Source organism: Papaver somniferum, unplaced genomic scaffold, assembly GCF_003573695.1.
Source record: "Papaver somniferum cultivar HN1 unplaced genomic scaffold, ASM357369v1 unplaced-scaffold_18, whole genome shotgun sequence".
Classification (NCBI taxonomy): Eukaryota; Viridiplantae; Streptophyta; class Magnoliopsida; order Ranunculales; family Papaveraceae; genus Papaver; species Papaver somniferum.
The window spans coordinates 3,220,286-3,247,440 of NW_020627707.1; the positions used below are offsets into that span (position 1 = coordinate 3,220,286).

The window sequence follows — 27,155 nt, forward strand, 5'->3', positions numbered from 1 at the left end:
AGATTTAATTGGACACCAAAAACTATGGAAATTATTTTCTATATCCAAAACTCAACCAAATTAATCACAAGAAAACCCATGATTAATTTAATTGGAATACGCAACTAAATCAAACCACAAAAGTGATCAATTTAATTGAAGGTGCTCAACATAAGGAAAAACCTTACGGAATATATGACTACATCAACCAATAGAACATGATTAGTATAGCCGTTCATATACTCAACACAAGAACTTGTGGAATATATGAAAACTCAACTAGACTAATTACAAGAGAACTTATAATTAATCTAATTGGAATACAAACAACCAAATTAATCACAAAAGTAATCAATTTAATTGTCAAAGGATTTGCTCGACAAAAGAAGACTTTCGGAGCAAATAACTAAATAACCAACCAAGATGATCAATTTAGTTCATAATGCTCAACATATAACATCTTATGGAACAACCAACAAATCCAATAAGAGATATTGACTTAGTTGTATCGTGCTCAACATAAGACACACAATGGAGCCTTCACGGTAAAACATAAAAAAATGGATCAATGAAGATCAATACCGTGGATACCATACAAGGATCTATTCTATTTTCCATCATAATGACATAATAGACTTTATCCTTGTCAAACAAAAGATTTTATCCTATTTTCCATCAAATACATGACTGCATATGCATAACTTTTATAATTGTCAAAAGTCCATTCGTCCTTTCATTAATACGAAAAAATTCATGAACGACTTTACTTTTGACAGTATATGGGACCTTCAAGTTCACGGACGCAAACAATACATATCCCATAATCAAATTGCAATATCACAAAATCATAACGGTCAATACTGCAATAACATCATCCTCCAAATATTTTTAGAATTTAAAAACAAATAAACATAAAAAATAACATAAGAAGATGAAAACAAAAATAGCTATGTATAGTCACAATCATCGCTATTGAAAGCACTATTTATTCTTCCAACTAATCCAAAAAGAAGATATACTAGGAAACAATTCCTTTGAGAAATTCTTTATCATTCCCGAAATCCTTGTTATCGACAACCATCGAGACATAAGGTTCACGGAGATAAGTGTCAATACCCACGAACTGTCTTGGATGAAGAGGTCGAATTAAGGTCCTCTGAATTTCCAAAGATTTAGACACGAACGTCTTTATTTCATAAATCTCCCTCCTTATTTCCTTTAACTCATCAACAACATCGGAAAACTTCTGAGAGTTACAAGGAACAGCCCTGGGTTTTTTTGTATTCCTTCCTTTTCTTTTCAGGGACTTAGAGACAAGAGATTTTTCTTTTTCCTTGATTGAAGACTTAACAATCATGTTGACATCCTTTCCGTCTGACGACATAGTGCTTTGAGAACAGTAATAAGCAATTGGATTTGTGTGATTTAATCACTTAACTCAACAAGAAGTCTTATATAGGATGTCAAGAGGAAAAAGGAATGTAGGGTTCGAAACCTATTGACAGGTTCGTATACGCCCAACTTTAAAACCCTATAAAGAGTAGAGTTGTCGATAATAACCCTTTCTTTTATTTGATGGACAAAAAATAACAACACTAAGAAAAGAAGGAAAAAATCTTCTGAAGCCTGGATCAACACTCAGTCTTGTCTCTTTTTGAACATGCACATGAGACAAGATTTTCCCAACAACACAATCAAGTTGTGTTGCGATGAACAACGATTTGTCCATCCTTTTCCTCATGGGAAGAATCCTCTGATCTGTGTCTATCAAAACGATTTGACCATAATTTCTTTTAAAATGGTCTTATTCTATCCTTGGAAACCAACTTCTTAGACGAAGATAAGATCCTACATATCTCGGCGGTCTTCTGAGCAAGTTTCAGCTTCCTTGCTAATTGATATGCTCTTCGTTGAAGTTTGCTGGCGTGCCTTATTTGGTGCTTGTATTTGTAACACCTTGATAGTTCGTGTCCCTTCATCGAACAAAACGAGCACGTCAAACTTGGATAGTATTCAGGCATCTGAGATGTGCAAGCAGACAGACATACGGTTGATCCTGAACATCACTGACAGGGTTTCCAGTTATCGGATTCAAAGAATCTTCCAGCTTGATTGGGTTTCCCTCTTCTCTGAACCCATTGAGGTTGATATATGTATTGCTACAAGTATCAAAATCGATGTTTTCACAAAGAAGCCCTTGATGGACACATTTTTGTGTCCAATTTGTCTCGATTCTATATATTGATAGTGCTCATTTTTGTACTTATTATGGTGTTTTATGTGTGTGTAGGTATTTTTGTCCAATAAACATTTTTGGAAAAATCGGCTCGAAAAGTTGTCGAAAAGCCCACTCGGAGGACACTTGCTATTCAGACTCTCACTATGGATAAGGGGTACCCAAATTACTAAGGGGAACCCTCAGGATATTCCAAAGGCACCTGCTATCGGCACCCCTACTCTGGATAGGAGGCACCCTTCTTCTTCACATTTTCAAACATATTTTTTTGGCGGGAAAATGAACCCACACACCTGCAGATTAGGGTTCGGAATTCAACAGAGTTTTAGAGAGATTCAAGGTCTGATTTTCGTTGGGCTGGACTTCCTAGAACATTACAGGGTTGTTACGTGTGTTTGGGTCGAATGAATTGGGCTGAATAAGCCGGGAGAAGGAAACATAGGTGTAGGAAGTTCACGGCTTGTAGCGAACTTCTGGATTTGGTTTTGTCTGAGATACAATCGGATTTGGTTGTCGCTTTGGAGTCAGTTAAGCCTGTTTCTATAAAACAGGACTGGTAAGCCTGTCAGATTCGATAAAGTCGTGAGATTTCGTCGAGTTCAAGCTAAACAGAGGATAAGAAAGTTTCGGGATTTTCTTCAACTATAATTGGAAGTTACGTGAAGTATTAACAGTATACTGATGGATATGATTGAGGATACCATCATTGAGAGATTCTGGTACGTTGGATTAAACTTGGAATACGTGTGCATAGAAAGCTAGAGAGAATTATTCTCGGGACTTGATGTGAAAGAATAATCAAGATAAACTTGAGTTGTTTAGGGTTTACTTGAGAGTTGTTGCCTATATATAGGTTGGTTGCAAGTCATAGAAGGGTTACGAACAGTTTGGGGTAGTTTAAATAACCACGGAAAGCTCAAAATTGAAATTACAGACATTCAGTTCTGCTGGTGTAGGGGAAGAACACGAAGAACATACTACTCCCAGAGACAGTCGTTTCTTCTACAACAGTTTTCATATATCGTTTCTGTAACAGCTATTTGTAACGCTTATACACCGTTGCAAACTGTCTGCTTAACTAGTTTTCTCTTGTTTTTCACCCTTTTGAGCTATGAAAACCTATTTTGAGTATGTGAATAATATGAGGAGCTAAACCCCTTAGCCGAGGCGACGGAGGAAGCCATTGTTCCATGAAAAGTGGTATATTTCTATTTTAATTAGTTCTTGCAATTTCTTTTATGATTATTTGCATTGAACTAATATTGAAAAATTGATTTTTATTGAATGATTGTGATCCGTTTTGATGGAGCATGCTTAGTTTAAGACTTTTGATGTTTCATGCTTGATGTATACAATTGTTACTTCAAAAATCTACTAGAGGAAATATATTAGAATCACTTTAAACGCAAAGAATTGCATGAATATTGATTAGATTAAATCACTTAATTGGTCAATGGTGGAATCCTGAGTCTCGGTGCTTTTTATAATCTTGATAACAACTTCATCTTGAGTTTTTTTTTAATTTAAGTCTAAAACAAATCTTCACAAGTCTGAGTGAACGACAACCTTTTACCACTATCTACAACAACAAAAAAACCACATCAATTTTTGGCGCCGCCGACGCGGATTTGTATTAGGTTTTAGGTTTTAGATTTATTTTATTTCTTTTAGAATTTTTGTTCTCTTTTACGCCTTTGGTATTTTTCGATTCTTTTCAGATTGGAGCGAAGCTACAAGGAAAGAAAAAGTACTATAAAAGGAAAGCATCGCCAAAGAAGGAAAGAAGAGGAATCCAAAAGGAGTGAAGAAGAAGATTTTGTATATAGTTATTTTGTTTTATTTTTAGAAACTGTAAATAGGGTTTTATTTTTTGTAATTTTTCTTTTTTTTTGGACACTTTTTGGACTTTATTTTTGGACTGGGACATTATTATTTTTAAACCCTACGGAAGGGTTGGTTTAAATAAAAACTGTGTGCAGAGAAGGACGGTGATTACGATATCGCCTCGGCCCCTCGGGTTCGTACATGACATAGGAGTCGTGGCCCGAGTCGACTTCAGCGGTTCTTCGCCCGTCTGGTACGGGAGGTAAGTTTTTCGAAACACCCGCGAATCCCCTGTCAGCGGGTTTACTGTATTCCTTCGTTTGCATATATGCTGAGGACTTGAAAACGGCTGCTTTAATTTCCTAGTAAAGGGCAAGGACTGGCCATACAAGATAAGGGTTCGGATTTCATCCGTTCTCTTCTTCCCGCCTTAGGAAAACGAAACCAAACGCGAACCTAAGCCTAAAATTTTGACTAGAACGAGACCGATAGGGTAACGAGCTTAATAGGAAAGTCGTTCGAAAAATATTGGTTACTCTTTTGAGCATACTTCGAAGTTCATGATGGTTTCTGTGAGTTGAATGCGTGACTGCGCCGCCTTGTAACCGGTGAGGCCTTGGGTATCAAAGCTCCACTGAGCTTCCCTCGCCTCGATTCAACTTACTTTGACTCGGATTGATTCCAGAGGGGTTTGCTCAGATTGTAACGAGTTCCTTTTCGAAAGAATAGAAGCTGGTCTAGAAACAATCTAAGTGGAACCATCATGCTTTTTGTTTGCTAGAAAATTAGGTTTGATTTGGTTGAGTCAGCCTTGTTTTGTGATTGCATAGAATCCCAAATATCCGATAGTGCCAGCAATGGCAACTTTGAAAGCTTTGTTGAACCCAACTAGGACTACTCGTCCTCTTGTATCAGGTTAGCGAAACTGAAGCAAATTATGAACTTAGGCCTGGGACTACAGATGCTCCCAATCTTTTTAGGGGAAAGAAAATGAAAACCCATACTTCCATGTTAGGGATTTGAGGAAATTTGTAGTACCCTAAAATTAGAGACCTTGATGATGATGCTTTGAAACTAGGTTATTTCCTTTTCCTGAAAGATAAAGCCAATCGTGGCTATATAGTTTGGCTTCCGGTTCAATAAAACATATGAACAACTTACATCTGCCTTTTTGAACAAGTTTTTCCCTAGGCACAAAACATCGTCTATTAGGACGCAAATCTGCACATTTTCTCAACAGGAGGGAGAGTCTTTGTATAGGTATTTGGAAAGGTTCAATGACTTATTAGCCCAATGTCCTCATCATGGTTTAGAAAAGGTTAGGCTAGTTCAAATCCTTTATGAGGGTTTAGATTATTCGACAACAACCATGGTTGAGTCTCTATGCACTGGTGGTTTTGAAAACCAAACTGTTGATGCGGCGATGGAATTTTTGAATGAAATCGCCGAAAAGACCCAGCAATGGGAATATAGTAGGGAACCCAAGAAAACAATTCTTCTAGGTAGAGGAAACGTTATATAGGGTAGAAGGAGGCTATGAATCAGATGCCAAAATTGCTGCTATAGCAAAAAGGTTAGAAGCCTTAGAATTGGGTCATACTAGTGGTAGAATAGAGCCTTTTTGGGAAGGCCAGAATAATGAAGAGCAAGCCAATGCTCTCTATAATAACACTAGGTTTGATAACCGTCAGAAGTTTGACCCATATTCAGAAACCTATAGTCCTGGTTGGAGAAACCATCCGAACCTTTCATGGTCTAAGGGCCAGAGTCTAGGTCAGTTTAGTAATTCTAATGCTCCCCCATTTTGGTTACACTAAGAATTCATCAGGCCCAGAAAATAAAACGACTAGCTTAGAGGAATCTATTAAGATGTTAGCAAAAACTCAGGATATGTTAGCACAGAGCCAAATTAGTTTTCAGCAGGAAACCAAGCAGAACTTTCAAACTAATGCTCAGAGCCTTGCTAAGCTAGAACTTCAAGTCGGCCAAATAGCTAAGACCTTAAGTGAGAGAGATAACGGAAGGCTCCATAGTCAGACTACCCCCAACCCTAGAGGAGTTCATGAAGTAGGTGCAAAACCATTTAATCAAGTGAATTCTGTCACAACCCTTAGGAGTGGTAAAACGGTAGACAATAGGGTAGCCAAGCCTAATAGTGGACATACTGTAGATCCACCTTCTAGTTCCCAAGATGAGCCCCAGAAGGAGCCACTAACTGAAGAAACCGATAAAATTTCTAGTGATGCCAATGTGGTTCCCGACAGGTCTCATTTTGTACCCAAAGCCCCATATCCACAGTTGTTAGCTCCAACAAAGAGAGAGTCGACTTTCAACGAAATACTAGAGATATTTAAGCAGGTAAACATTAACATCCCTTTATTAGAAGCAATTAGGCAAATGCCTGCTTATGCCAAGTTCCTTAAGGACCTTTGTACACGAAAGCGTAAGCTTAATGTCCATAAGAAAGCCTTTTTAGCTGGTCAGGTAAGTTCAATCCTTCTGAACCAAACAACCCCTAAGTATAAAGATCCTGGATGCCCCACCATATCTTGTGTGATCGGTAATTATTCAGTAGATAAGGCATTGCTTGACTTAGGAGCTAGTGTGAACTTACTCCCTTATCATGTATACAACCAGCTAGGTCTTGGAAAGTTGAAACCGACTAAAATGACATTGCAATTAGCTGATAGGTCTGTCAAAGTACCTCGTGGTGTCATAGAGGATGTTCTGATTGAGGTTGATAAATTTATTTATCCAGTGGATTTCGTTGTTCTAGATACTCATCCTGTTCAGGATCCTAGTGCTCAAATACCGGTGATTTTAGGTCGCCCATTTTTAGCCACAGTTAACGTTGTCATCAACTGTAGGACCGGACTTATGAACATCTCCTTTTGTAATATGACCACTGAACTAAATGTCTTCAATGTTAATAGACAACCTTATGAAGATTTAGAGGAAGTGAATATAATTAGCACTTTAGTTCGGGATCTAACTCAGGATAATTGGGACACTTTATTTGGTGATTCCTTAGATGAACTTGATGAGGAAATTCTCTTAAGTCAGTTAGGTGACCAAACTTTTGAACTAGAAGAAGCTCTTGAGTATTTTAAAGACTCTGAGGATCCAGAAATTCAAGCAATAGTTAGAGGTTTGTCCGAGAATACTGACTACCCTAAGTTTGGGGTTAGTAATGGTCAATTATCCCCATTAGAAGTCCCTAACTTGGGATTCGAGCCTAGTGTACCTGAGGTATTACTTGAGTCACTTCCGACTCTGCAACCGGATCCTCCTGATATTGTCCAGGAGGAAATTCTAAAGACTTGTTGTTCGAATGAGTCAATTTGTCAAGACACTCATATGAAGCCCAAATGGGCACAACAGAAAAACCCAGTTGTCTTGCAGGAAACCTTGGATGAGGATGTGCTATGTCTGTTCATTTTTCTGATTTGGTACAGTTGTCTGATAATTGTGGCAATTTTATTTGCTTTTGTTGACCCACAGTTGTTTCGACTATTGATATATGATTTGAAAGGTAATTAGCCATTTTGTGGTATTTGACGTCTCGCTGAAGACTTTAAATTTAGCACTTTTTGGGAGGTAACCCAATCTCATGCAACATGGTAATATCTTTCCTTATCTCTTTTTCTTCAAATGGTAACAGTTTCTCCTTGTTCATGCTTTTAATTTTATCTTTAGAACATTGAGGAAAATGTTAGATTTAAGTTTGGGGGTATGGGAGAAACTTTTTAGTTGCAGTATGAATAAATGAACTCCAGAACCTAGAAATTTATGCCTATTGAGGATTGCACTAACTAATCTAAGTGGATGGAAGCATTTTGATCGTAGGAGTTGAGGAACCAATCTGATTAGATGGAAACATCTAGAAGAGTCTATTCATAAAAGAACAGAGCTCAGGTGTTAGAAATAACATGATAGTTTCACCATATCTCGTTGAGTCCTTTTCACTTCTATTTTTATTTTATTTTGTTTTTAAACCATGTTTCTCTAAGTGATAGGTGGGGCCCACGATTCAAGTTGTTACAAATGCTAGGGTGAATTAGAGTGATTGAGTTACAAAGAAAAAGAAAAAAAAAAGACCAGACCAATTAGACCAAACAGATCAACAAAAAAAAAAATGAAACGAAAAAGCTGGAAAAAAAATTCAGTGAATAAAGTCGACCACTGGTTCCCTTGTATATGCCAGTTGTGTTGAACTAGAATTAGGATTATTGATCATTGGTTCCCTTGTATATGCCAGTTGTGTTGATATTAGTCAGACCAGTATCTCAATCCATTAGGATAGGTTCATTTTGGCGGAGGACTTCAGACAGATATGGGAAACGCCGTTCACTTAGTAAGCATCAAAACCATCTATGTTTTTCTATATCCATCTTCTTGATCTATCCATGAGATTAGTTTTGACTCCGGATATTGATGTCCATAGTGCGACTATCTGAGTAGAGCTCTGTCACTTATATATGAATTTTAGTATGCTTGAGTGCAAACTCGTGTACAACAATTGGAATTTCGCATCAGGGTACTTCCTCTTTTAGTCAATAAGTATGCCAACCAAGGAGATTCTTTAGTGCCTTCCAAGGTTCTGCGTAGATAGTTAGAGTCTGGAGTAAAGGTTTTGTGGGTATATCTCTGATAAGCCCTCCCGAGACTATAACTCGGCCACTAGGGCCACCTAGGGGTTTAAAGCTTATTGTATACGCTAAATGCAATTGACGATGCCTACGTCAGTGAGTTAGATTTTATTTTTCTATTTTATCTTTGCTCGAGGACTAGCAAATAATAAGTTTGGGAGTATTTGATGGACACATTTTTTTGTCCAATTTGTCTCGATTCTATATATTGATAGTGCTCATTTTTGTACTTGTTATGGTGTTTTATGTGTGTGTAGGTATTTTTGTCCAATAAACATTTTTGGAAAAATCGACTCGAAAAGTTGTCGAAAAGCGCACCCGGAGGACACTTGCTATTCGGACTCTCACTATGGATAAGGGGTACCTGAATTACTAAGAGGCACCCTCAGGACATCCCAAAGGCACCTGTTATCGGCACCCCTACTCTGGATAGGGGGGCACCCTTCTTCTTCACATTTTCAAACAGATTTTTTTGGCGGGAAAATGAACCCACACACCTGCAGATTAGGGTTCGGAATTCAACAGAGTTTTAGAGAGATTCAAGGTCTGATTTTCGTTGGGCTGGACTTCCTAGAACATTACAGGGTTGTTACGTGTGTTTGGGTCGAATGAATTGGGCTGAATAAGCCGGGAGAAGGAAACATAGGTGTAGGAAGTTCACGGCTTGTAGCGAACTTCTAGATTTGGTTTTGTCTGAGATACAATCGGATTTGGTTGTCGCTTTGGAGTCAGTTAAGCCTGTTTCTATAAAACAGGACTGGTAAGCCTGTCAGATTCGATAAAGTCGTGAGATTTCGTCGAGTTCAAGCTAAACAGAGGATAAGGAAGTTTCGGGATTTTCTTCAACTATAATTGGAAGTTACGTGAAGTATTAATAGTATACTGATGGATATGATTGAGGATACCATCATTGAGAGATTCTGGTACGTTGTTTTAAACTTGGAAGACGTGTGCATAGAAAGCTAGAGAGAATTATTCTCGGGACTTGCTGTGAAATAATAATCAAGATAAACTTGAGTTGTTTAGGGTTTACTTGAGAGTTGTTGCCTATATATAGGTTGGTTGCAAGTCATAGAAGGATTACGAACAGTTTGGGGTAGTTTAGATAACCACAAAAAGCTCAAAATTGAAATTACAGATATTCAGTTCTGCTGGTGTAGGGGAAGAACACGAAGAACATACTACTCCCAGAGACAGTCGTTTCTTCTACAGCAGTTTGCATATATCGTTTCTGTAACAGCTGTTTGTAACGCTTATACACCGTTGCAAACTGTCTGCTTAACTAGTTTTCTCTTGTTTTTCACCCTTTTGAGCTATGAAAACCTATTTTGAGTATGTGAATAATATGAGGAGCTAAACCCCTTAGACGAGGCGACGGAGGAAGCCATTGTTCCATGAAAAGTGGTATATTTCTATTTTAATTAATTCTTGCAATTTCTTTTATGATTATTTGCATGGAACTAATATTGGAAAATTGATTTTTATTGAATGATTGTGATCCGTTTTGATGGAGCATGCTTAGTTTAAGACTTTTGATGTTTCATGCTTGATGTATACAATTGTTACTTCAAAAATCTACTAGAGGCAATATATTAGAATCACTTTAAACGCAAAGAATTGCATGAATATTGATTAGAATAAATCACTTAATTGGTCAATGGTGGAATCCTGAGTCTCGGTGCTTTTTATAATCTTGATAACAACTTCATCTTGAGTTTTTATTTTAATTTAAGTCTAAAATTAAACTTCACAAGTCTGAGTGAACGAAAACCTTTTACCACTATCTACAACAACATAAAAAACCACATCAGCCCTACACTTGATTTCCTATCTTCATCGGAATCATAGGTTTCAGACATTTCATCAAGTGTTACAGCTAGAACTTTGTTCCTAGTGTATTTTCTACGATTTGGGCATTCGTTAGCAAAATGGCCAAAACCCTTACACTTAAAACACTGAGGTATGTCCTCGTCAGCATCCCTGTTTTTAGGAGGTACGCGATCGTGAGGTTTGTATGATGACTTAGGTTTGTCTCTTGGAAACCGTTTACTTCTCTTCAACAGAAGATCCCTAAACTGTCTTTTGATCAAGGGGACTGATTTGTCAAGATCTTCATCCGAAAAATCATCCTCAGACTGATCATCCTCAGAGACATAAACACTCTTACCTTTGACCAGTAATTTAGTGTTCTTATGCGCTTTAAAGGCAACATTCTTACCGACTTTGGATGTATGCTCATGGTCAAAGATCTTAATCTTTCCAACCTAGGTGTTTCTGGAAAGATTATCGAAGGTATTCCCCTCAACGATGGCATGCTTCTTAGACTCGTATCTAGATGGCAGCGATCTAAGAATTTTCACCACAATGTCCTTTTCAGGAATAGTCTTACCCAATGCAAAAGATGCATTAACAATTTCAGACACTTTGTGATTAAACTCATCAAATGTTTGTTCATCTGCCATACGAAGGTTCTTTTAGTCGGAATTAAGGTTTTGAAGCCTAGCATCCTTTTCACTGGAGTTGCCTTCAAATACGGTTTCTAATATATCCCAAGCAACTTTAGATTTAGTGCAGTTTGTCACATGATGCTGAAGATTTGGGGTAATGGCATGTATGATAGCATTCAAACCGTCGTAATTTTGCTTTGCAACAGTTATCTCAACAGCGGTGTATTCACCAATAGGTTTGGGAACATTTACATCACCGGCTGCCACAACGGAAGCATCATACTCATTAACCACATATACCCATGATTGAAAGTCACGCGATTGAAGAAAAGCTCGCATCACAATTTTCCACCATAAGTAATTGGAGCCATCGAAGACCGGTGGTACGTTAATAGAGATAACACCACTGTCCATAGAGTCAGATCGCTACAAACACGAACTTGTTAGGTGATGAGCACGAAAGTGCGACACATTTTCACCCATAAATACATTAGCTGGGACTCATTTTATCACTAATAAATTTGTTTGTAGGTGTTTTTGTGAAATAAGCTCTTATGGAGAAAGTTGCTCAAAAAGTAGTTTTTGGACCCCGGAGGACACGTGTTATTCGGGCTCTCACTGTTGGTTAAGGGGCACCTCAATTGATAAGGGGAACCTCAACTGGTAAGGGACACCTCAGTTGGACACCTGCTAGTTACACTCCACAGACGGTTAAGGGGCACCTTCATCTTCCACGATTTGAAATTGAAAATTGGCGGGAAAATAGTTACAGCAAGAACATATTTTAAGGTTCGGATTTTTAGGTGTTTCGGGAGAGATTCAATCGGTGAATTCTCTTGGGATGGACTTTTTTGACCAATACAGGCTTGGTATGATTGTTTGTCACGATTGAATTTGTCTAGATAATCCAAGGGAAGAAAACAGGGCAGTCGTGTGATTCTTGGGATTCTCGATTATATGTATGGTATTTTCGTGTGGATGGAGAGTTCAAGTCCCTATGAAGTACGTATTCGACATGTTTGGTGTGTGTGAACCACCAGATACCGTATACAGTGAAGAAAAAGGAAGTTTCCTTAGTTATCTCGCCAAACATGACATCAAATATTCGTTCTTTTATTGGAGGATACATATTGCATGGGAAGAGATTTTATTCTCTGAATTATCCAAACTCAGAGACGTGTGGAAGTCTCGAGAAGAGAAGAGAATATATTTGGAATTTTGTTGACTTTGGAAGATTACAGGGAAGAAAATAAACCGGAGATTTTCTGTTTTAATGAAGGGTGTATTTTTGGAAGAATTGCTCGTGGATGCTGCTGGTTTCACGTCAGCATGGATGAGGAGGTGTCGACATCAATAGATGCGTGAAACAACAAAGATATGAAATTATTCCCGGGATCAATAAAGAGAAGATATTCACATTTACTCAGGAATTTGGAGGTGTAGTTGGCCATAAAAAGGCATTACAGGGTTCACAGATGAAGATAGAGTGATTGGGGCGTCCGGCCACAGAGCTGGAAGAGAAACAAGAAAGGGATTCTGGAGTTTTGTTTTCGATTCTTCGTTTATCTTTAGCTAAAGTTTGATTTTAATATGTTTATGGCTTTTTAGAAAGCCATGGCTAGCTAGAGTTATGTTAGGGTTTGGGTAGAAACCAATTTAATTGTGTAAACTCTACATTTATATGCTCAATAATGATTTAAATGACTAGTATTTTTTCTTCACATAGCTTGGTATTTTATTGTTCATGTGATTTTCTTGATTATTTATGCTTTTGAATTGATATTTCGTGCTTTGGATTAAATCCCTAGACGTGGTATGCAAGGATAGATAGGTAATGCTTTAGAATCACTACTCATGAAGCGAAGAATACTACAGCAGAGAAACAATATTTGAAAATGCATGGAATAGATTTTTAAAGATTAGTATAGTTTGCATAATTAATTGGCAAGAATAAGAGTTGATGTTGTTTTATTTGTCGAGCGATAATTGTTTAAGAATGAATAATTGAACCTATTGATATGAGTTTGGCCGAATCCTAGACCCAGTAACTCTCTATTTTATTCCTTTAAAATTAATCTTAACAAGTCTGAGAGTTTGAATCCTTATTACAACAACGACAATAAAAAATGTTAACCATTTTGGCGCCGCCGACGCGGATTTGTTTTTATTTTAGGTTTATTTTAGGTTTATTTTTATTATTATTATTATTTATTTTTTTAATTTTGTACATTATTTTCATTTTTTTTTAGATTTTTTTTCCTTTTTATGCGTTTCTTTTTGTATTTCTTTTCAGGGACATTTTGAGGATGATGACTTCTTCCGAGGAGACGTCACCTAAGATGACATTGGCAGAATATAAGCGTAGAAATTCAAATCAGCATGCATCCTCATCTGAGATGACGACGAATACATGCAAAGGCAACGATATGGAGTTTTTGATCCACATGTGGTAAGTGAAGAATCTCCTTTAGAGATATACGAGAAGTATTATAAACACACACCACCTAGTTTGGAACAAAGATTGAGAGTTCTTGAATATCAAAGATTATTTGCTGTTGATGATGATGAATCATGTAGTGACTCTTTGTCCCATACTGAATATATAGATGACCCTGTGAATGATTTTGTAGATGATTCGTCCAATTTATTAGAAGAACCTATCTCGCAAGATCTTTCACCCAACTTAGAGGTTGTTTCTAGTCCCCTAGACTTCCAAAAGTTACCTAATTTAGGGTTAGAATTATGTGCTTCAAAAATTTTGTTGGAATACTTTGCATCCAAATACCCAGAGGACGTCCCTATTTCTAATACCGTGCATGAGCCAATTGACAATTTCCCAGTCCCAATAGTATCCCCATATTTTGTTCTTTACGCACTTCCTTGTGCAGTAAAAACATGGTTTAGGGGTAAATCTTTGTTTTTGATAGTTTCAGTGTCTCCGCATCGTTATAACATAAGTGTGAAGCTGTCATTTACAAATGTTGTATTTTGGGTCGATCCCAAAATTTTCAGGTTGTTAATTTTTGGGGATCCTTTTTTTGTAAATTCCAGTAGGTGTATTTTATTTTATTTTTATTTTTATATTTTCGTTTATTTTTTTCATCTTATGGATTTCCCATCTTAAATTTTGCATTGGATGACTCAATTACATTGAGGACAATGTAATGTTTAAGTGTGGGGGAGTAGTTAACGTTTTACTTTTCTTTTTCAGGAATTTCCTTGCATGTTATGACCAGCTGTGTAGCGGGCCTTCAAAAAAAATGAAAATAAATAAATAAATAATAATAATCAGCTGTGTAGCGGGTCAATAAAAAATAAAAATAAATAGATAATAATAAATAATGATCAGCTATGTAGCGGGTCAATATAAAGAGAAAAAAATGATTGTTAGGGTGATGACCAGCTGTGTAGCGGGTCTTTTCTTTGTTCTTGCATTATATGACCAGCTGTGTAGCGGGTCTTCAAAAATAAATAAAAAAATAAAGAAATAAAAAAAAATTATGACCAGCTGTGTAGCGGGTCTCTCTATGTCTCTTAGTATATGACCAGCTGTGTAGCGGGTCAGTTTTCTGTTTTGCTCGAGGACTAGCAAAATGTAAGTGTGGGGGAATTTGATGAGCACGAAAGTGCGACATATTTTCACCCATAAATACATTAGCTGGGACTCATTTTATCACTAATAAACTTGTTTGTAGGTGTTTTTGTGAAATAAGCTCTTATGGAGAAAGTTGATCGAAAAGTGGTTTTTGGACCCCGTAGGACACGTGTTATTCGGACTCTCACTGTTGGTTAGGGGCACCTCAATTGATAAGGGGCACCTCAATTGATAAGGGGCACCTCAATTGATAAGGGACACCTCAGTTGGACACCTGCTAGTTACACTCCACAGACGGTTAAGGGGCACCTTCATCTTCCACGATTTGAAATTGAAAATTGGCGGGAAAATAGTTACAGCAAGAACATATTTTAGGGTTCGGATTTTTAGGTGTTTCGGGAGAGATTCAATCGGTGAATTCTCTTGGGCTGGACTTGTTTGACTAATACAGGCTTGGTATGATTGTTTTTCACGATTGAGTTTGGCTAGATAATCCAAGGGAAGAAAACAGGGCAGTCGTGTGATTCTTGGGATTCTCGATTATATGTATGGTATTTTCGTGTGGCTGGAGAGTTCAAGTCCCTCTGAAGTACGTATTCGACATGTTTGGCGTGTGTGAACCACCAGATACCGTATACAGTGAAGAAAAAGGAATTTTCCTTAGTTATCTCTCCAAACAGGACATCAGATATTCGTTCTTTTATTGGAGGATACGTATTGCATGGGAAGAGATTTTATTCTCTGAATTATCCAAACTCAGAGGCGTGTGGAAGTGTCGAGCAAAAAAGAGAATATATTGGGAATTTTGTTGACTTTGGAAGATTACAGGGAAGAAAATAAACCGGAGATTTTATGTTTTAATGAAGAGTGTATTTTTGGAAGAATTGCTCGTGGATGCTGTTGGTTTAACGTCAGCATGGATGAGGAGGTGTCGACATCAATAGATGCGTGAAACAACAAAGAAAGGAAATTATTCCTGGGAGCAATAAAGAGAAGATATTTACATTTACTCAGGAATTTGGAGGTGTAGTTGGCTATAAAAAGGCATTACAGGGTTCACAGATGGAGATAGAGTGATTGGGGAGGCTACAGAGTCGAGAGAATTGCTGCAGAGAATTCTGCAGCACCAGCAGAAAAACAGTGAAGAACGAAGAACATTGACCCACACAAGCAGTTGTTTATGCTACATTGAATATGACAGTCGCAAGACAGTCTTATATGCTACAGTGGTAACGACCCACAAACGAGGGTCGTAGTTCTCTGGTCTGTAACAAATATAATTGTTACAAACCCGGTTTTGAATTATTTCTCCCTTTTCATCATTTGTAAACACCCTTTGAGCAATAATAATGATTTTTGAGCGTGTTTCCAACAACATGATGAGCTAGACCCCATCACTGGGACAACGGAGAAGCCGGACTTCATACTTGGGTGAATTTGTTTTATTTTCTATTTGACTTTTGCACTTAATTAAAATAGAATTATGATTTGAAAAAAATAGTTATTATTTTATTAGATGGGTCATGCTTGCTTAGATGTTTGATGTCCCATGCTTATGATTTATAATTAATGTTTGGAGAATCTACCTTGGCAAGAATAAGAGTCGATGTTGTTTTATTTTTCGAGAGATAATTGTTTAAGAATGAATAATTGAACCTATTGATATGAGTTTGGCCGAATTCTAGACCCAGTAACTCTCTATTTTATTCCTTTAAAATTAATATTAACAAGTCTTAGAGTTCGAATCCTTATTACAACAACGACAATCAAAAATATTAATCATTAGGTCTTAAACGTGTTTGCCTGCTCTGACACCAATTGAAAAAGCGGGGGTCTAACACCACCACCCAATATTTAGCTTAGCAATCTGTATGGACTAACTCCGAAATACTTTGCTAGAGAATCAACTTGACAGTCAGACTTAATCTAGACAAAAGTATCTCAAGGAGTTAATATCTATCTCTTGATTTTATTTTTACTCAAGCTAAAATCAATAGCGAGTCTTTATCAAATACAAGGAATAACTTGGACGGTACCAAAGACCAATGTCCAAGGATCAATCAATATCAATCAACAACCAAAGGTTGGATTTCCAATTGATGATCACGAACGCACAACCTGTATTATTTCAATTATATAAAATATAATGCGGAAAAGAAATAACACAGACACCAGAAGTTTTGTTAACGAGGAAACCGTAAATGCAGAAAAACCCCGGGACCTAGTCCAAATTGAATACACTCTGTATTAAGTCGCTACAGACACTAGCCTACTCCAAGCTAACTTCGGACTGGACTATAGTTGAACCCCAATAAGTCTCCCACCGATCCAAGCTACAGTTGTACTCCTACGCCTCTGATCCCAGCAGGATACTGCGCACTTGATTCCCTTAGCTGACTCACACACAACCAAGAGTTGTTGCAACCCAGAATCGCAGACTTGATAATAAACAAATCTGTCTCACACAGAAAAGTCTATCAAAGGATAAATCTGTCTCCCATAGATAAACCCTAGGTTTTGTTCCGTCTTAAGATATGAAATCAAGGTGAACATGAACCAATTGATAATCCGGTCTTATATTCCCGAAGAACAACCTATATTAATCAATCACCTCTCTACAATCCTTCCTAACTACATAGGCGGTTTGTCGAGGAATCACAAACAGTGAGACGAAGATGTTTGTGACTTCTTTATCTTGCCTATCGGAGAACTCTCACGATCTAAAGCAAATCAAAGATTGTACTCGTATGATAGAAGATACAAGATCAGATCACATAACTACGATAAAAGTAGTATCGGTCTGGCTTCACAATCCCAATGAAGTCTTTAAGTCGTTAACCTGGTTTTAGAGAAAAAACTAAAGGTTAAAGGAGAATCGACTCTAGAGAGCGCACTAGTATCACACAGACGTGTGGGGATTAGTTTTGCACAATACAATCCATATTCACCGTTAGATGTCTCCTTTATATATCCTTCAAATCAGGGTTTTTCCTTAGTTACAAAGCAATCCATATTCACCGTTAGATGAAAACCTGATGTAGATTCAAGCTAATATTTCTCAACCGTTAGATCGAAAACTTAGCTTGTCACACACACTTGGGTAGACGTTTACTGGTTTTGTGAAAACCATTCCGAAACGTGTACGTGTATGTTGGATCAACATAGTAACCCACAAGGTTAACCATATGAGCATTTCATATTAACCTTGTTCTTCTTCACCATAACTAGTTCAATTGACTCAAATTAACTAGTTAGAGAGTTGTTGAATTGCTATGATATCTTATGTTAATACACAAGACACAATTGAATCAAAGATGATTCGATTCGATTTAATCGGCTCATGAACTTTATAGCCACGGTTTGCATAAAGCATTCCTTAGTAATTTAAGTTTCATGTTCATAGCACATCTTTAGATCATAACCTCTTAAGCTCACAAACAAGTTCGCGGACTTAAGACAACCGGTGGAGTTTTCCAAACTCAGCAGAAAATCTCGGAAAAGAGACTTTCGCCAGTTCACGGACTAGGTTCGCGGACTTACACGCAAACGAGTTTTTGGAAAATCCCAGCAGAAATTCTCGGTACAAGAACTTCCGTCAGTTCGTGGACTGAGTTCGTGGACTGGGTTCGCGGACTTGGCAAAGCCAATTCCTCTGGTTTCTCTCAATCAACAAAGTTCGAAAACTTCGGATTAAGGAATACATGGTTATGTAATCTAAACTCTCATTCCAATCATTGAGACATTATCAGAGGACGTTATATAGCCGTTATTCACAGACCGTTTCGCGTCAGAGCAATTCTCAAAGTAATTCAATCTTTTCATGACTTTCGTCACTAGGTGAAGATAAACTTGATCAAAGAGAAACGCTCTACCAACACATGATTTCGAGATATAGATAGGTGAGATATACTCGGCTCTAAATATCAAATGTGTATGATCCAGTCTATATATCATACGACTTTTGTCTCATAAGAAGTAGGAGATAGAAGAGATAGACTTTTGAGTGATAGATAAGTTCAAGTATCCACATACCTTTTTGTTGATGAAGTTCCACGGTTCCTTGATTAGATCTTCGTCGTTGTATGATGAATCGCCATGAAGTCCTTGAGCTCAAATACACTTTTCTATCCTAATCCGAGACTTAGCTATGTAGGCTAGAAATCAAGACTCGTAGTTTTGATCACTAACATTGACAAACATGCTTGAGATAGCAACGCATGCGAGGTAGACCGAGCTATGCTCTAACAATTACTCCTACAAGAGGCATAAGACATGGTGATCCCATATCTTCCTACATTTTCATCATCTGTGGGGAAATTCTTTCAACAAATCTTGCCAAACTGGAAGCAAAAAATCTGATTCAAGGTATCCGAATATCAAAAAAGGAACCTCCCATCCTACACTTAATGTATGCAGATGATTTGCTCATCACATACACAGCTACCCAAGAAAGTAGTAATCACCTCCAAAGAATTCTTCAATCATACGGCTCTTCAGCTGGTCAAATTATTAACGCAGAAAAATCAACCATCATTCACCGCGCAAGGCTACAACAACATCACATTGATAACCTTCACCAATTCTTCGGCATGCCGAGTACATCAATCCCACCTGTATAATTAGGAGTTAAATTCAAACATGGGAGGAGCTCAAGACACATCTTTGAACCACTACTCCAGAGACTGGCACGCAAAGCACAAGGATGGATTACAACATGCCTTACCCCTGCAGGAAGACTAGTTCTAATAAAAACCTCCTTAACGCCAACCTCAACTCACCTCATGCAAACACATCTTTTCCCCACCCATGTTCACTAACAAATTGATCGGATCACCAGGATTTTGTTTCTGGGGTCACGATTCTTCGGTCCGAAAGCTTCACCCATTAGGATGGAACAGGCTAAACAAGCCAATAGCGGAGGGAGGGCTAGGTATCAGGAAGAGTAGTCATCACAATAAAGCTCTTTTCATGAAAATTTTTGGAATATTCAAGACCAACCACATTCCATTTGCTAAATCCTCTTCAACGATAAATACCTCCACCATCAACCGATATTGCAAGGTACGATATCAATACCCGCTACTGCCAGTCCACAATGGAAACAAATGGCATCTCTCATACCTACTGTCAAAAATCATATATTTCACCAAACATGAAATGGTTTGGATACCCCTATCAAAGCAAATTGGATACCCCACTTTCAAAACCTTGACCCAATCCAATGCGACCCAATCAAAAATTTCGCAGACTTAATCGACCCGATTTCCCATAACTGGAATCACGATCAGTTGAGCATCCTCCCCAACAATGTTACCCATCACATTATAAACATCCACCTCCCCCTCAACAACACATCAGACAAAATTATTTGGCCTCATTCTAGATCTGGCCAATATACCACAGCATCCGGATACAGCTGTCTAATCCAACAGGAAAACAACTCTCTCCCACGACCTCACATTCAACCCCTCCCAAACACAAAATTCTTATGGACCTTACCGTGTCCTTCAAAAATTAAGCTTTTCTTGTGGAAAGCTATAACTGAAGGTTTACCAACCTTATCTCTGCTCCATCACATTAATCTCTCCACCTCCAACATATGCCCCGTTGCAATTCTGAGCCTGAAACAACCAATCACATGTTGATTCATTGTCCAATGATTCTGTCCACCTGGAACACCCTCTCTAACCGCATATCAACAAACCATCCCCAAGGTAACCATCAACCAATTATCATAAACCACCAAACAACAATCTCTCAAGTACTGCAAACTCGAGGTAATACCTCCTCTATCACATATTGTTGTTTCTTCTTCTGGTCTATATGGACTACCAGGAATGAGCTCGTTTTCAACCAGAAGTAGTCCACCCATGACGACATCCTGGCGAGATCTTTCGCACACCAACATGAATTTGAATGGGAAAAATCGACCTCCCCTCCAGTTCTCCCCGGGGAGAGGCCTCACGGATTTACAACAAACATCACAAAATCCTATACAACCATTCAAGTGGGTTGGAGTATCCCAACACCAGATTGGTATAAAATAAATACTGATGGTGCAGCGAGAGGCAACCCGGGAATAGCGGAAGCAGGATTCATATGTAGGAACTCGAGCGCGCACACAGTACTGGCTCTTGCACAACCTCTAGGTATAACCACAACACTAACAGCGGAAACATGAGCCGCAGTGATAGCAACCAGAGCAGCAAACTAAAGAAATTGGACTAAAGTCATGTTCGAAACGGACTCGAAAAATCTCGTGCACTTCATCAACAATCCAAGGGAAGCTCCATGGTATATCTCTGAAATGATTGAGGAAATCATACATCTAATGCGACAAATTCCATGCTGTGCTATTCAACATAACTATAGAGAAGGAACCAAGCCGCGGATGGACTGGCAAACTTTGCGGCCGATGGTGGCCAAGCCGGAAACCTATCAACATCAATTTGGGAACAGACAAATTCGGTTTTTTTTAATCAAATTTTTTTGAGCGACTCTATGGGAATCACATTCCCACGTGTAATAACAGTTTAATTGGTTTTTTCTTAATTTCATGCTTCAAGAAAAAAAAAATTGGACTGAGAGAATGATTAACTAATAAGCATTGGAATATGCAAGATTGCTAATAGGAGATAGCAATTTGTTCGAGGTGTACCCAAATATATATAGAACAAAGCATCCATTGCCTTTGGGTTGTTATACCCCACAGCAAATTAGTACTCCCATTAGCAGCGTTCGGAACATGTAAAGCAATTTGTTCGAGCTTATTAAAATTGCATGTTACTGTTTTTGCATGTGAGGGGTGTCTTCTTTTTGCCTTGAAGCTCTACATTGTTTAGGTAGCATCTCTGGCTTCGTTTTTAGAGAGTGTGTCAGGGCTTATTTTACAACTACTTTCACTGCTTTATCTGTCAAATATTCTTAAAGATCGATTAGCTTTTCATTTTTTTATTTTTTTCGAAATATTTGTCAAAGACACTCGTCAGGCATTATACAAAAATTAAAATACTTGACCATGACTAGTATGGGAAGACATCCACATGGACTTGATCCAAGTCCCTATAAGCTGCTTCAAATGATTGTAGATAACCATCAATCTTGATACACTACTCACATATCAAAACATTAGTTAACGCGGATGGGATTCTCAATCTTCACCTATCAAGATCATTAGACTAAATCTGTCAAAATGCAGCTTAGTATTTGGGACATGTTATCTACATGGCCGCATCAGGGTGTGAAGAAGAAAGCAACATCAATACTTGTTGGTTTCGGTTATCTTCTTGGAGCTTCCATACTTGTTCTTACAGTTAGTAGCTTTATATTCCCATCTGTTTTTGCTTCAATAACTAATCCCTTGCTTAAAGAAAATCTCGGTAGATACTATCTCAAGTTTGGATTTTCAAATTGGCATCACTCTCCAAGTAGTACGACTGCAACTACTCCGGCAAGAAACTCCACTACCCTGGATAATCTAATGGAAATGTATCAAACAAAAAACGATTCTGAAAACTCAAGTGCTGTAAAATTGGTGGATCCAGGGGAGAATTTTATTTCAACTTCAAGTAATTTTTCTAGTGATTGTGATATTTTTGAGGGTGAATGGGTAATGGCCAAAGATCCAAAACCGTATTATGCTCCTGGATCTTGTCCTTACCTGGAAACAAGATCTTTTGATTGTCAGGGTAATGGGAGACCTGAAGATGAGTACTTAAAATGGGAATGGCAATGGCAATCTCACCCAAGAAATGCAGGTTGCAGGAACAATTTACCCAGGTAATCGTCCATCTTTGTTGAAGTAGAGCATGATTGATCCTCAATTTGGTGGACCTTAAACATTAAGGGTAATTTTAATTAGTGATTCTAATGCTAAATCCTAAATGTACTTTTGCAGCTTCCTCAATGCAACCGATTTCCTAGAGAGGTTGCGAGGCAAGAAATTGGTTTTTGTAGGAGATTCCTTGAATAGGAATATGTACATGTCTATGGCGTGCATACTTTGGAATGCAATTCCTCATAAGAAGAGAATTGTGAGAAGTAATGGAGATTTCACTACATTTTACAAGGCAAGTCTTGTGCAATTTTATTTTCTGCAACTATCTACGCTTGCAATGAATTTGCACACCCACCAATATCTGCCCTTTACTCGTTTCTATGTACAACTTTTGCTAGACCTAGGCGTAATTGAATGGATGCAATGTATATGTGATGTCCAGGACTATAATTGTACCATGGCATTTGTGTGGTCTGCATTTCTAGTTAGCAATGTCGGGGTGTCAAAATCAAGACAGGAGACTGTAAGATTGGACTTGATTGATGAGCAAGCAGCATCTGCGTATCGCGATGCTGATGTTCTTGTTTTTGACTCAGGGCACTGGTGGGTTCCTAAGAAAACTAATAACGGGTATGTACCGTAGAATTATTATTTTTACATGAACTTGTATTCATTGTTGACAATGAACATATGCCTCAGAAAAATACTAGTTCTGGATTGCAGAGTTAACTTCTTTAAAGAAGGCGATAACTTATATCCACAGCTGGATGTAAATGAAGCATACAGAAAAGGCCTTACTACTTGGAGGAAATGGGTCGACAAGCACATTGATTCAAACAAAACCCAAGTTGTTTTCAGAGGATTTTCACCAACTCATTTCAAGTAAGTAAGCAATGCAGCATTACTTTGCTTGCCGTTACCTATGCTTGATTGTGTAATCTTAACCTATGTGGTTTAACATGCAGAGGGACATGGACCACAGGTAGAGGATGCAACTTAGCAACAAAACCAATTCCTAGCAACGAAACATATATAAAGCCGCAACCTATACAATTGGAAATACTTGAAAACGCTCTTCGGAAAATGAAGACTCATGTTCTGTATCTGAACATCAGTAAGCTTTCATATTATCGAGCTGATGCACATCCTTCCGTATATCGTAATGTTTTCAAAAATTATACTTTTCAAGAGAGAATTGAAGCTTCTCAAGATTGCAGCCATTGGTGCTTACCAGGTGTACCTGATACATGGAATGAGTTGCTGTATGCAGCTCTTTTGAAAGATGGCAAAGGATATTTTGGCAAATTGTAAGTAACATGGTACAATTGTAATCTATTGAAATGAATGTATGAGATAGGAATATAGCAAGAAACATTAAGCCGTAGAGTCTACAGCAGAAGCAGAAATCCTGGCTATGGCTGCAGGTCTTACCAAATTTTGACCATATATCTGCCTTCTCTGTTTCCCATAAAGAGCAAGTTCAATTTTATAGAGCAGCAGTTACATTTCGCATCTCGTAGTTGCAAAGTTCAGTTAGTAGCTTTATATTCCCATCTGTTTTGACCAATATGGAACCGAGCCGCGAGTTGTAACCCCAAAGGTGTCACTATCCATGGACAAAAACTCCAACAAAACAAAATGTTTACAAAAACCCCATTTAACATAACTGTCTATATTACCCTTCTAGTTTAAATCACCCCAACAAAAACAAAAATCAACCCAATTTTAATTTTTATTATATTATGACCAACAACAACAACCCACCACCAGCAACTAGCCACACCACCGATCACCATCTTGCAGCCGACCACCACCACCGATCGCCGCTGACCACCACCACCACCGACCACCGGTCGCCACCCACCACCGCGCCACCACCACCACCACTGCGCCACCACCGCCACCAACCACCGTCGCCGTCCACCACCACAGACCACCACCGACGACAACCACCATCGTGCCACCGCCATCGCCGCCGACCACCACCACAGACCACCGCTGACAACGATGACCACCGCCGCCGAGCAACACCACCATTACCGCTGGCCGCCACCACCACCAACCAGCCGCCACCTCCACAAAAAATGAGTTTCATTGATCAGTATTCAACAAAACGAGAAAAAAATGATGAAACCAAACAGAAAAAATGATGAAACCAAAATCACCAATTTTGGTTTCATCATTTTTCCACATACTGTCATTTCACCAACACAACTTCAATGATGAAACCAAACATGCTGACTTCCAAGTCAGGGCGAATAGACTAGGAAAAAATTAGGTGAAACCAAAATTTGGTTTCATCATAAAAGAAAGGAGAAGGAAGAAAGAAGAAAAAATGAAACCCAATAAGATGAAACCTACCACCACCTTCAATTGCACCATCCACATCGCCGCCACAACCACCAGCACCACAACCACCACTACCATTACCTCCTCAACTAAAGTTAGTTTTAACAAAAAACAATCCACCTGTGTCTCACCATCAAAAATTGGTTTCATAGAGATCAATATTCAACAAAATGAAAAATACGATGAAACCTAATTAGGTTTTATCATCTTTTCTCATATGGTCATTTAACCAACATAACATCAATCATAAAACCAAACACGCCGACTTCCAAGTCAGGCCGAATAAACTAGGCAAAAGTCAGGTGAAACCAAAATTTGGTTTCATCATAAACTTAATTTTCATCATTAAAATCTTTGGTTTCATGATAGAAAATAGGCAAGATTATGATGAAACCAAATTTGGTTTCATCATAAATTTACTGTTTTCACCAACCAAAACTGTGAGAATTGATGAAACCAATTTGAAGGTATTTGTGATAGTTTTAGATGGTAGAAGGAGGAGGCAGAAGTAGTGTTGGTGGCGGATCTGACATGTAGTGGTGGGGAAAAACAGAAGTAATAGGAGGCGGTGTTGTTGATGGAAAATCAGTACGTAGAAAGAAAAGAAGGTGATGATGGTGTTAATGGAGGAGACGGAGGTGCTGTTGGTGGCGAATCTGAACATAGCGGCTGGTTAATTTGGTGGTGGCGAAGCTACTGTTGGTGATAGATCTGAACATAAAAGTAGAAGAAAAGAGAAGGAGGTGTTCGTGGAGAAGATGAAGGATTTGGAAATAACGACTGGTTTGGTGGTGGCGGAGCTACTGTTGGTGATAGATCTGAAAATAAAAGTAGAAGAAAAGAGATGGAGGTGTTCGTAGAGGAGACGGAGGCGTTCATGGAGGAGACGGAGGCGCTCATGTTGGTGGTGACGGAGGTGTTGCTGCTGGTGTTCGTGGAGATATTTTTTTCTGGTGGTGGTGATGGTGGTGGGGAGAAGGAGACAGAAAAAAGAAAAAAAAGGAAAGGAAAGAAGAAGAAGGAGAAAAATATAAAAAGGGTATGTTTGGCTTTTTTTTAAGTAATAAAAATTAAATTTACTCATTATCATTTGATCTGGGATTTTTGTGCCACTTTTTAATCAAATGGTTTTTATTTATTAAAAATAATATGGCTGGATGTTTTGTACCACTAGTTTGGTCACCTTAGTGTTTTGTGACTAGTTTTGATACCGTATATTTCATATTTATTTGCAGATTTTCACCACCTCATGATAACCCAAAGCCATGACTAACCATCTAAAGGCCTAGTCCACGTCCATGAGGAGAAACAAAATCGAATTTCTCCCCAAATACATGGCCCGTTAGTGTATATGCAATTGAGAAGAATGATTTTTTAGGGACCACGGTTTTTTTGAGAGGATCATGATTTTATTAGGTCACCTTACCTATAATGATAAGGGATGTCCTAAAACGTTGAAATGACTAACCTATCCTTAATCTAATTTAATTTAAAACCAACCTATAACCACCTATATATATAACCACCTCCCACCACCACCGCCCACCACCGCCGATTACCACCACCACCACCTCCGATTATCACCACCACCAACCACCGATTATCACACCACCACCACCGCCACCCACCACCGCCGATTACCACCACCACCACCTCCGATTATCACCACCAACAACCACTGATTATCACCACCACCACCGCCGCCCACCACCGCCGATTACCACCACCACCTCTGATTATCACCACCACCAACCACCGATTACCACCACCACCTCCTCCAACCACCACCACCACCGCCTATTTAAGAAATGTAACAACATCAATGCAATCACAATTAAGTTTTGTTACATGATAATTTTATCTAGTATAAAAGACGCCAACCGCAGCCTGATTCTGCCATGGGACCACTCCGGAGGTATTTTCCAACAAACCCTTCACTTTAATTTGATTTTGATTGCTTCAACCGAATAGAAATCATCAAAATAGGGTTTTAATAGGAGTTACAGAGCCATGTTCGGTTAGGCCGATTTTCCAAAAAACCTAGTTTACTATCCGAACTTCTTGAAAATGAAGAACACGAAGAAAAGTTCGGTTCTATTGGATTTAAAACTAAGTCACCGAACCCTCTGTTCGGTTGTTTCGCAAAAAAATTTAAAACTACAAAGTAACCGAACTCCACCCTTAGAACCGAAAAAAAAACAAATCCAGTCTAACTGAACTGTGTTGTTGTGGCCACTATGTTGAGTTCCAAAATAACCGAACTTAGCCAATAGAGTTCGGTTATTTCGCAAAAAAATTT

At 38.3% G+C, this 27,155-nt stretch overlaps 1 protein-coding gene across 1 annotated transcript; it reads left to right on the plus strand.

Annotated features, from left to right (window-relative positions):
• The first annotated feature begins 21,847 nt into the window (after nucleotides 1-21,847).
• LOC113338120 (protein trichome birefringence-like 2) lies at nucleotides 21,848-23,879 on the plus strand. The gene is made up of 5 exons (XM_026583633.1): nucleotides 21,848-22,509; nucleotides 22,628-22,799; nucleotides 22,950-23,137; nucleotides 23,231-23,389; nucleotides 23,473-23,879. The coding sequence occupies exons 1-5, from the start codon at nucleotides 21,923-21,925 to the stop codon at nucleotides 23,816-23,818; spliced, it is 1,452 nt and encodes a 483-aa protein (XP_026439418.1). The 5' UTR covers nucleotides 21,848-21,922; the 3' UTR covers nucleotides 23,819-23,879.
• Nucleotides 23,880-27,155: the final 3,276 nt, after the last annotated feature.

Excerpts from the sequence above, each read along its gene's own strand:
- LOC113338120 (XM_026583633.1), top strand. The coding sequence starts at position 21,923 with ATGCAGCTTAGTATTTGGGACATGTTATCTACATGGCCGCATCAGGGT. Across the intron at positions 22,510-22,627 it reads TGCAGGAACAATTTACCCAG|CTTCCTCAATGCAACCGATT; the intron begins GTAATCGTCCAT and ends GTACTTTTGCAG. Across the intron at positions 23,138-23,230 it reads CCTAAGAAAACTAATAACGG|AGTTAACTTCTTTAAAGAAG; the intron begins GTATGTACCGTA and ends TCTGGATTGCAG.